This window comes from Seriola dumerili, unplaced genomic scaffold (genome assembly GCF_002260705.1).
Source record: "Seriola dumerili isolate Sdu_G_001 unplaced genomic scaffold, Sdu_1.0 BDQW01000003.1, whole genome shotgun sequence".
Classification (NCBI taxonomy): Eukaryota; Metazoa; Chordata; class Actinopteri; order Carangiformes; family Carangidae; genus Seriola; species Seriola dumerili.
In genome coordinates, this window is record NW_019174258.1 from 13,302,565 (window position 1) to 13,314,618 (window position 12,054).

General features: G+C 39.3%; 2 protein-coding genes across 2 annotated transcripts; one reads left to right on the forward strand and one right to left on the reverse strand.

The window, feature by feature from the left end:
• Positions 1 to 2,508: 2,508 nt before the first annotated feature.
• LOC111219985 (probable phosphatase phospho2) lies at positions 2,509 to 6,405 on the reverse strand. The gene is made up of 4 exons (XM_022742886.1): positions 6,367 to 6,405; positions 5,214 to 5,291; positions 4,880 to 4,974; positions 2,509 to 4,756 (listed from the first exon to the last, which is right to left on the reverse strand). Exons 2-4 carry the CDS (start codon positions 5,282 to 5,284, stop codon positions 4,191 to 4,193), a joined length of 732 nt encoding a protein of 243 aa, XP_022598607.1. The 5' UTR covers positions 5,285 to 5,291; positions 6,367 to 6,405; the 3' UTR covers positions 2,509 to 4,190.
• Positions 6,406 to 6,728: 323 nt separating this feature from the next.
• Positions 6,729 to 11,918, forward strand: LOC111220330 (synapse-associated protein 1-like). The gene is made up of 9 exons (XM_022743390.1): positions 6,729 to 7,034; positions 7,377 to 7,495; positions 7,707 to 7,773; positions 8,964 to 9,037; positions 9,127 to 9,266; positions 9,444 to 9,595; positions 10,865 to 10,914; positions 11,003 to 11,159; positions 11,260 to 11,918. Exons 1-9 carry the CDS (start codon positions 6,833 to 6,835, stop codon positions 11,388 to 11,390), a joined length of 1,092 nt encoding a protein of 363 aa, XP_022599111.1. The 5' UTR covers positions 6,729 to 6,832; the 3' UTR covers positions 11,391 to 11,918.
• Positions 11,919 to 12,054: the final 136 nt, after the last annotated feature.

Sequence of the window (12,054 nt, forward strand, 5' to 3'; positions counted from 1 at the left end):
GCTCAGGCTATCTTGCTTCTACCTCAACGCAGCTGTTACTGATGAGCCTTCAGAGCTTGAAGGCTTTGAGTGATGCAGTCTGTCCTGTTGTGGTTTGCTCCTTAATAAGGCTTGACCTCTGCCACGGCACTGTTAAATCAACCAGCATCACATTCCACATTGTCACTACTGCTGTCAATAGAGCTGGAAGTGAGATTATAGAGGCTGTAAAGAGAGGTGTGCAGCAGGGGAAGGGTTCACTCAAAAGACCTTTAGGCTTGAGCAGATTTTAATCAATAGGCCTATTAAGGCAAGAGGAAAGGTTCCTAAATAAAGGTGGTTCCAAAAGTCACTATAGACAGTTTATAAGATGAAAAGGTGACTACCTCTGGTGTCTGGTTTTGTCTGGTCAACAGTCCAAAACCCAGAGATCCTCAGTTTACAGTCATATAAGACTAACGAAACCAGCAAATATTCACATTCACATTTGAGAAGTTGGAACCTGTGAATGTTGGCATTTTTTCTTTTTAAAAATGACTCACATTTTCTACTAATCAATAAACAGCGAGTGAGCCTGACTGTTCTTGGTATAAAATTGGCCCATGACAAGAAATACAGCAAACTACTGCACTCATAATTAATCTCCGTGGAAAATAACAAAAAAAAAATAAAAAATACAAGAGGCTGTTATACCAAAGTAATAACATTCACTGAAATAACAAATTTAGCAACATTTATTCCACCAATAAAACTGTCTAAACTGTTTAAAAAACATTAAAATACTATGAAAGAAAGTTAAGGGCTCTAGATGATCTATGAAAAGAAAATTCCACTCACAGGTCCATTTACACTTTTAGATACTGTGTTGAACGACCTTGAGCTAATGTGGAGAGAGGTGGGATGTGTTTGCACTCAGTGTGTACTTTTTACACTTGTGTGGAAAAAGGGTCCCAGCACTTTCATTAAAACTTAACATTCCTTTTGGCTGCAATGCATGCTGGTCTATTGAGCTATCCAGGTAGATGCACTGATACTACTTTATAATAGACCCCAAACAAATAGTAGGTTTATCCATGGGATGACAGTGAATGCGGCAATCCCAAAACTGTGACTATAGTGACCATAATAACATACATGAAACAATTCATAACATGATGGGAGTAAAATCTCTGGTCATCAGCCATTTCTGCGCCGTCTTTCTTCTGGCCTCAACACCAAACTTTCTGAGTAAACTAGTCCAAACTTCCAAGACGTGCATCCCAGTTTGACAGCCTCACTGTTGTGCCTGTTACTTATGCAACTAAGCATCTTCCTTTAATACAGCAAGCCTCAACTAAAGCCTCTTCCCACCGAAGGGAGAACTCAGAAAGTAAACAAAGCCTGCTGAGACTTGGACCGTAATACCAGGTTAGATCTTAGGCAAGAGCTGTTGGAAGAAAAATCCCTATCCATTTGTTCCAGTCTAGTGTTTTGGGGGTTTGTTTGTTTGTTTGTTTTTCTGTCAGTCTTGGGAAGGAATATCTTTGCATTTTCACAGGATGTATTTGAACAGGATGGATATATCAGTTCCCCAATAACCCACTGGTTGAGGTTTAGATGACGACAGCACAAGTTACGACAATAAAGACAACAAAAATGATTCCTCAGTAACTTTAAGTAGGTTTCATACATTTTTTCTTTTTTAATCTCTTCATCTCCAGAGAATGAAGCCCACTGTCTCTGGTGATCCCCTGAACTTACCTTTGCTGCCAACAGCAGGTGAAAGTTTTCACTTCTCCTGTGAAATGACTCAGCATTTATCAGACGTTGTTTGTGCCGACAAATATTAGCATGCGAACATGTTAAACTGAGATGGTAAACAATGTATCCTACATGATAGACATCAGCAGGTTGGTATTGCCATTGTTAGCATCTTAGCATGTTGATCTTATAGCATTTAGCTAAAGGCCTCACAGGACCGCTAGCATGGCTGCAGACTACTTGGTCTTGCTCATGGACTGTGCAAGTGCATTTGAAAAATTATATTTCACCCTTTCCTTAGAATTTTAAAAAGACAAATGGATTTTTTTTTTTAATTTCCCCCTTTTTTTAATCTCCTCACTCTTCTTCTTTTTCTTAGTATTCCTAGAACATATTTAATCATTTATCTATGTCCCGTTTCCCCTAACATTCCTAATATTCTGTTTTCCATTATCTCTTTTTCTCAGCAGGTTAAACCTCCATTATTGTCCATGATCATTAAAGACAGCTATGTCTCTGTGCTGTCTGAAAGTGGTTGTTTCTAGATGTTGTGGAGATGTCTGCATGGCTCAAACATCTAATGAACTGCATTAGGTGTTTCTAATATTTTGTCCTCTCCATTATTATGTAGAAACAATGTACAAGGTATAGAAATGTAACTATATAATGCAATCCAACAGCACTTTCACAAAGCCATTATTAAATACTGGACTGCTACACTGATGTTTGATTGCATTACTGCCTCTTTTAGTGGTCACTCAGTGAACGGTACATAAAGAAAAAATGGGCCCAAGAGGTTTCTGGTTTTAATTGCATCATTAGAATTACAAGAGCAAGAATAAAAAAATAAATTTTAACATGTTGCCTCATGACAGTGTCAACAACAAATCTCATGAACAATGCTGATCAACCTCAACAGCAATACTGGACTGAGTCAAGTATATGTTACCTGCACTCAGTCCTGATAATATACTGTATACTGGCTATAAACCTGGACAAAACACCAATACTTTTCCAAAGCTAACAAGGACATGTTGTGGATCTGGATAATATTACTGAATAAAACCTGAAACCTTCTCAAACATGTGAAGCATAGATGGACGGACGTCAATTATAAAGGTTATCCACCTGCAGGGTATTGTATAACAGGACTAAAATAACCTGGACGTTTTGTTCATTTTTCATAAACTGTTGGTTTAACAGTTAAAGAGGTTAAACAGGTAGCTCCATATACGACTTCAAACCACAGACCTGAGGTATGAAACTGTTAAAATCACTGAGGGCAGAGACATTTACAGCCACAGAGCAGCTCATATTATAAACATTCTATAAAGAGTTAAAGTAAAATAGGCAAATAAATATAAAACTCCAGCTGTGTTTAATATATAATCCGCTCAGTTATGTGCATGTTCTCCTACAGTGTGATCTTAAAATAAAGGGTTGCAGCAGTGTGGCAGTTCTTCTTCTTTTTAGTGGTGTTATAGTTTCAGCTGTGAGGTTAAGACATATTCTGAACAATTTATGTGTCAAGACAGTTTGAATTTTGAACAGAAACTAGAAAGATGTTTCAACAGTGAACATTTTTTTTCTTGAATCTTCCCTATAAGGAAACTGCAGTAAGTTAATTTAGAGGTGTTACATTAAAATGGTGGCTACAGCCCTGATCTAAAATTATACTTATTGACTATATTATGCCTTTTTAACTGAAGGCATTTTGTCATGTCACAGCTTGAAAAGCACAGGTGCCAATAGGCTAATGAATAATGGCTGAATTCCATTTAGCTGCTTAAGGTATAAGGTCCTGGTATTGTTCATTCTGGCTCACTGTCACACTGTCACGGCTCACTGGGATAATGGATCCACTTAATATTATTAGTAACACCTTCACTTCTACTATGATAACTCAAAATGTTTGCTGTAAAAGAAAATGCCTGTTGCACTAAAACAGGCTCACTAAATTGCAGGTTACTTCCATGGCACCAGTTGCCATTATAAGAGATACTGTACTTTCATTCAAGCTACTGTCTTAAACAGGGGCTTTTTCTGTAAAACCTGTTCATGGAGTGTAAAATCCAAGATTTCCCTGAATTTCACTTTGATAGATCCTAGTTAGTTTGTAAATCCTTCTTTCCAGAGCACTTCCTTGCATCTTGGATCCTGCCCCAGAAAACAATTAACATTTTGAAAACAATACTAAATTTAACATCTGAATCACGATCCAGTGTCCATCATACACTGCACATGTAAATATTGTTTTTGTAGGATATTTGTGTTGTAATTGGGCTGACGTGTCTGCATTCCCCAAATCCTTCATTAAAGCTGTACTTTTAAAATCATAAATACTGTCCTGATACTGTGACAAAAAATGTTAATAATTACAGGGAGCAGAAGACGCTCCCTCCAGTGCAAATACAATATTGGCTAGAAAAGCAACAAAGAAGTCCATCAAGTATTCTACTCCATGGGCCCTTCTAAGACTGCATACTTGCTTTCAGTTCCTGGAGGATGTCAGTGCCGCTGCTCCAGGCAAGGACTCTAGCCCTAACAGAGCTGTTACCCTCCTGACCTTCCAGTTTGGCCAGCAGTTTCTCCAGGGTGTACCCCTTCCTGGGCATCACAACATCATGCCCTCTCAGACAGAAACTAGGGCAGAGATCATTCCCACCATCTCCCACGTAAAATATATGCTCATACTCCACACCTCCGTCAGACTGCTCTGAAAGGTAAAGCTCCAGGACTTTTTTCTTACAGAGGTTGACGGGGCATCGATTGCACTCGTGAGAGTGGTAGCATTGTACCTCCATGTACCCGAGCTCATTGAATTTAGCCGGGTTGGTGAAAACCTGGTCGACAGCCGCATGGAGCCCAGCTGCGTGGAGGATCCAGTCTATGAACATGGTGTTGGAGTCAGAGATGACTATGCAGTCAATGGTGCTTTTATTCTGTGATATGAATGTCAGCAGGTCTGTCATTCCAGCTGTGAAAGGTATGGTCTCCATCACACTTTGGACCCTGTCAGGGCTGACCTCCTGCTCACCTGGATGGACAGACAAAAAAAGGTCAGAGAACTGAAGAATGTGCAGGTTGTAAGTAAAAATATTAATGTAAAATATTTTGTGCAGCTCTATGCATGTATGAAAGAACAACAGTTAATTCTCACCTATGTAGTTCATCACTCTGCCCATGTACTCAGTCCAGTGGCCTTTTTCGTAGGAACTCTTCACAGAGTCAGGAAGAGTCTGACCTGGAAGGCATCTGAAAACCCAAAAAACAAAAGATCCACTATGAAGTAAAAGTGATGTTGCTTGTGATTACAATACAGAAAATCGTGTTTCATCTGTGGTTCTGTCAGTATGGTATTTTGATTTATAATAGTCTTGCAGCAGTACCATTATAGATTTGTATGCATTTTGCAGCATAAAAAGCCTATACCTTACAATTTGTGATGGATATTGCAGTGATTAATTAATTGAATCAATCAATACATTATTTACCTGACCACCCAGGTATCACTGTTGTCATCGACCACAGTGTGGTCAAAATCGAACACCATCAGAGTCTTCATTTTTCACCTGTAAAAAGACATAATAACCCTTTGAAATAAAGAAAAAATATACAACAAGACCTGGTTGGAAAACAATAATTATTTTAGACCTAAAAACTAATTGCATATTTTCACTGATATTCTTGTCAGATGTTAAGTTGTATTACGCGTGTGTGCTCACTCCAGTCCTGACATTAGGCCTGGGTTTGTATATGAAACTATCTGTTTGAATAATCCGTTTACAGGGGTGCACAGGAATAAAGTACATTTACTTGTGTACTGTAGTTAAGTATATTTTTTGATTTTCTTTTGTAAAAGACAAATATTGTACTTTTGACTCCACTACATTTCTATAAAATACTCTTACTTTGAAGCAGAGCTTTTAGTCAGCGGAATTTAATTAATTTTATTTTGAAAATGTGACAGCCCATACATTGTGCTAATCACAGGAGAAAAAACCGATCACAGCCAATTCCTACACTGGAACAATACAACAATGTGTTTACATAAAAAAATTACTTTCAAATACTCGAACTAGTATTTTTTTTAAAGAAAGTACTCCAGTACTTTAACTCAAGTAAAAATTTGACTCAACAACTTTCACTTGTATTGGAGTAATGTTTAAACAGGAGGATCTATACTTTGACTCAAGTAATGGAGCTGTGTACTTTGTCCAGCTCTGTCCGTTTATTACTTTCAACCAAGTTAGCGTTATCTTACAAACCGTGACTGACTCCAATAAACTACACCAACCAACCGTTTTATTACAATAAATCGCTTTCCCTTATATGCCGATTGAATCACAACATATCATTTAATCCTGAAATGTTTTGAGTTATTTCCTAATCACTATAAAACTTAAGTTTAAACTCACTACGTTTTAAGTGACTGATTTTTTGTAAGGAATCTGGTAGAACCTCGTCTCCCTCCAAGTAAACGGCCTAGCAGACCGGCTAATCCTTCCGTTTAATTTCTGTTCCAACAAAATTCAGATCAGGTTTAAGAGGAACAACATACATTACAGTGATTTCTGCATCAAGAATAAGACACAGAGACATAAATCACACGACATTAAGGGAACCGGTGATGAATAGCAAACTGACCTCAGAGTTGCCTGTCATGAATCCGCCGATCTGTCTTCCTCTCCTCGTCTTGTTGTGTTACAGGACGTGCAACAACTCTGGGCTCATTACCGCCACCTGCTGGTAAAGTGTCGATATCACAGATAAATTAATATAATTCAACACATTATGTTACCTTAAATACTTAGAGCTTTTAGGGTATGTTACAGTGAATATTTTTGTATTCTTATTTAATAAAAAAATTTTGTAGTATGTTTTGAAATTATATCCGACAAAAGCACCTAATATGCAGTACGGAGCACGGCATCATTTTACCTTTTAACCACTGGGTGGCAGTAATACACAACTTGAACTGCACAAAAAGCAACCAGGGAAGAAGAAAGCCTGTCGGTTTAGTTCCTGGTTACATAAAGTCAAGAATCACCCACTGTCCAGATTGTTGTTTTTTCCTCATCTTTAAACGAACAGTTGTTTTATTTTGACCAACATGTTCAAAGGTTTGGGGACGTGGTTGGGTTTGGAGAACCCAACGTACACGAAGACGTCAGACGACAAAGAAAACCTGAGCGTGCAGCAGGAAGAGAAGGTGGTGGAGGCACAAAACGAGGTAAACAAACAGCAACCAGCTGACCAGGATGGAGAACCAGAGACGAACCTGGAGAACTCCGAGGACAGCAAAGGACTGGGTGGTGAGAAAGGACTGTTTTCCCTTAAATTATCCTTGCTGTTATTGCGAAGTGGTTTTATTTATCGTCAAGATAGGTCGTCAGAAAATTAGCTTCTCAGTAGCTTCTGGATTTTGTTGTCTCTGTATCAACTCCTCATAAATCCATTAAATCAGTAGATTGTACTTCCTAGTGAAAGGTTCCCCCATCCACCAACTAAGGTTTTTCGTCTTCAACTTTGTTGTTTGTTGTCCAGGACAAACTTAGCTGTCTTCTAATACATTTACTCGTGTTGTAGTGGTGTATTTTAATAACAGATGCAGTTTTTAACCACCCCATTTCCTCCTATTCCTCCTCCATCTGAAGATTACATCTTCAGTTTTGCCTCCAGTGCCACCAAGAAGATTTCTGAGTCAATGGTAGAGACAGCTCAGACCATCAAGAAGACTGTGGAAGAAGGGAAAATTGACGGCATCATAGACAAGGCATGTTGCTCTATTGGCTTGTTTGACAAGTTATGCAGCATTTAGAAGAGACAGGCAACTCTGGGTTCATATGTTGAACATCAAAGATTTTGCATGTTGGTGAGCTATGTGCTCAGCATGACATGACATTATCATTATATGACATGACATTAAGTATAGCTCTGTGTGTGTGTGTGTGTGTGTGTGTGTGTGTGTGTGTGTGTATTTGCAGACTTTTCTTGGAGACTTCCAAAAGGAGCAGGAGAAGTTTGTTCAAGAGAAAAAAGCAAAAAAATCAGGTAAAATAAGAAGGGAAAGAATCTTCTTTACAGTAAATTGCATGTGATCTCCCTGAAATTATTTTTTATCCTTTTTTAAAGAGCGTTGCTTTACAAAGTAAACTAGTTTCCAGTGAAGTCACATTCTTTGCATATCACAGAGTATTGTGGGAAAAATGCTGAGTATGACACAGAATTGTTGATGAGAAATGATGGTGAGACAGTGGAAAAGTAAAGTGTCAGTAAAGTAACAATGAGGCGAAACATGTCACATTTTGTCAATAGGAAGAAGCTAAAGCTGAATCCAACAGGAACACACTGTGTTCTGAACAGACTGTTAATACAGCTTTATTGGACCGATGAGGATTTGTAGTTTTAGTGAGTACTTGAAGTGGTACCCTTCCAAAATGTGTCTGTCAGTACTGGAATCCACTGTAATCACTATACTATTAATCCAAACTTTCACCAGCCTCTGTTCTCAGTAGTGGATCAAAGTGCAAATATTGTATTGCCACATATGTTAAGTCAGCATGAGGTGATCGAACAATAGATTTTGGGTGGAGTATTTTTTTAATGTTCTAACAATTTGCCCACATCCTTACATCCTGATGATCCTTAAAAATACAACATCAGATGTCAGACCTCCAGGGAAAATAGCAACAAAATGACAAAGACTCACATGTCAGATTTGCTGCGGAACACTGTATCCTAAGCATTGTCCTGCTATATGGAAAAATATGATAAAGACACTCCTGATAACTAGTAGGATTCTAGTCATACAACATATACAGTACATGAACATTTATACATGCATGTACAGTATATACAGGGGAACAGCTTCTTAAGATATATAAGGAAGAACAAGAAGCATGAGCCATAAAAATTTTGAAGTGCTTCATGAGGTAGTTTACAGACTGAAAATGGAACAAGCCCACTGAGCTGTTTGGTAATAGCATCATCCTCAACTGTTCAGTAGTCGAGTTTCAAAACCCAGAAATTCCAGTCAAGGATTTTTTTTCAAGCATAATACAGTCATTCATTTAAAAAAAAACAAAACAATTAAATCAGTCAGTCACACTTTGTTTGTAAGGCCTTATATACAGGTTAGTGACATTCAATTCAAAGTGCTTTACAGGGAATTTTTAAAGCATATGACTGTGTGTGTGTGTGTGTGTGTGTGTGTGTGTGTGTGTGTGTGTGTGTGTGTCTAGAAGCAGCAGTGCCTCCCTGGGTTGGCTACAATGAGGAAGAGACCATCCAGCAACAGATCCTTGCTCTGTCAGCTGTAAGCAAAGACACGACTATATGAATGTGTTATTACTACGTGTGTGACATTCTGATGATCAAACTGAGCTCTCTGGCTGCTGATTCCAGGACAAGAGGAACTTCTTGCGGGACCCTCCGGCTGGTGTTCAGTTCCACTTTGACATGGAGCAGATGTATCCTCTGGCCACAGTGATGCTGGAGGAAGACCAGCTCCTTAACCGCATGCGCTTCGACCTGGTTCCCAAACAGTATGTAGTGTTCCAACTTTGCGTGTGTGTGTGTGTATGTGTGTATGTGTACAGTATACACTTTACATTATGTGATTGTTTCTGCAAGTGTGTTAGCAGGACACAGTTACTTTGACCTGTGGCATCATCTTTGAAACGATTTCACAGAATGGATGGTGATGTGTTTGTTTTCGACAGCGTGAAGGAGGAGGTGTTCTGGAGGAATTATTTCTACCGGGTGTCTCTGATCAAGCAGTCGGCTCAGCTCACAGCGCTGGCAGCTCAGCAGCAGCAGAAGGACGATGAGGACAGAGGCGCCGGTGTTTCACCTGAGGACGTCGTCCTTACAGGTCAGACACGGCAGAGACGATCTGCAGGGTCGTTTTCACCCGTTATATCAACAGGGACCACTGCATTTGTTTCTTTGTGACAATCCTCGGACCTCACGAGGGTACCGAACAAACTTCAGCAACCAAATGCATATAAAACTCTGTGGAGATTTGTGATTAAAACTCCGGAAATATGTTTTCACATTGTTTTCATCAGATTCATGAGGCAGCATGTCTGTTTTAGAAACCTCAATCATTGATGAACTAGGTGCACATTGCATGTCAATACTTCTGCCTGATCCACCACTCCACCACGATCATTAATTCACATTAATGATACATGTGCACAAACAGAATTCACACACCATTAGCGGCAATATCTAAATCATCGCTAAATGTCAGAGAGATATCTGATGTACTACTAACACTTCACAACTGAGGATAAAATGAAAAGAGTGTCAACACAAGGTAATAAAACGATGCCTTCAATAAGAGAATAATAATGTCAATCTCACAAAATTAAAATAAAGTTTATACATGTGCCTTTGATTGAAATTGACAACACTGTACAGAAAATATCAGGCAGTCAGTTCTGAGCAGCAGGTCCCCGGTTTGACTCCTGGCCAGCCGGACCGTATTGTATTTCCTGTGTGTCTCCACTGCTGCTGTCATATAAAACCATAAAAATCCCCCCAAAAATAACTCCAAAAATAACAGGCACTCAATGAAATTGTTGAACCTTAATGAATAATGTTTTCATTTTAGATTCCATCCCTCACCTTATTGTTCATTTGCACCATATCACCAGTGGCTTCTCTTGAGAAAAAAAAAAAAAAAACTCTCGGCCTGAAGTATTCACACACTCTCACCACACATTGTTCCTTTATAAATACCAGTTAATATGTGTTAAATGGTGTATGCATTATTTATGCACATACATGTTGTTTATACATCCAGCCCCGGGTGTACTCTCTTTACACTCTTTAATTTTGTAAAATGGGCAGGTATGTGTAAAGCATTACTGAGCTCTGTAGATGGAGCTCTTGGCCAAAGACCATCCGTGGTGAAAGGGATGTTCAGAAGATTTTTGTGTTAAAAGTATTGAAACTAAAGTCTTCAGTGCTTGTCGCCAACCTCATTATTATCTCAGCTTGTACTCCTCATAACCTCTGTTACAAACCACAGACACAGCTGTGGTTTCAGGGGAAAAGCCATGGAACACAGTCAAGCGAACAGCAGAGTGTGATTTGCATATGTAAAACTAACAGCACTTATTATTTCACTTCACAGACACTGTCAGACCAAAAACTCCACCAGTTTCTATCAGCGACATACAGAAGGTAAGACTGCGTGCGTGTGTGTGCGCGCAGGTATTTTCCAGAGTCATGCAGTGAATTACTTTTTCACTCCTGTCTGCATCATTTCCAGCCACCTCAGGAAGAAGAGGAGGAGATGTCCACAAGTCCTGGAGTGTCGGAGTTTGTGAGCGACGCTTTCGACTCAACAGCCATCAACCAGGAGGACCTGAGGAAAGAGATGGAGCAGCTGGTGCTGGATAAAAAGGAGAGCACCCCCTCTCCTGATGGTCAGTTTTGCAAGACATCACTATGTGACTGTATTGTGTATTTTTAAAGTCCAGGAAAAATAATTTTCTCGCTCATAACCTTTCCTTTCTTTTCACCCAGATGAGTCGGCCGACTGGGAGAAGGAGCTGCAGCAAGAGCTCCAGGAGTACGAGGTGGTGACCGAGTCAGACAACAAAGACGACCAGTGGGACCAAGAGATCGAGAAGATGCTCCAGGCTGACGACAGCTAGATGACTACCGTGTGCCTATCTCCTGTACAGGCAGTGATCTGGCCCAGAATGGATGAATAGTGATGAATAATGACCAGTGATGCACAACGGGATGAACTTCCACATCCTCTGCCCCCATCCAGCCGTGATAACTATCTTGTAAACATTCTCCTCTAAAACTGATGAAGGTATAGATCCAGTTATAACAAGAGTGTGTCACCTCTGCTGGAAGCAGTGGTCATGTTCAGTCATGTTAGTGAAGTACTACTTCATTGCCCCTTCCTAAATGAGTTTTATCTACTTTTTCCTCCCCCATCTCTTTTTTCTGTTTTTGATGAGAAACGCTGCTAGAGGGCGCTCCAGTACAATTACCATGGATTTTACAACAGAGGGGGCTTGTTGAAAATCACAGATCTGCATCAAATTTTTATCTTTGTTTCCACTGCTGCTTTGTGGTGGGTTGTAAAGTAAAGTCTTAGTATAGTGCTAGTACGGTAAAATCACATGTAAAGTTACATTTATGTAAATAAAGAGGATTCTAACACAATACTTAACTTCAAGTTGCATTCCCCCTTTTATTACATCTGCTTGTATATTTTGTAAAACATTTTGAACTCAAACTCCTTTCCACTTGACTTTTTTACTTTGTTCAGTCATCCTTCAATAAATATTTATTTGTTATTAT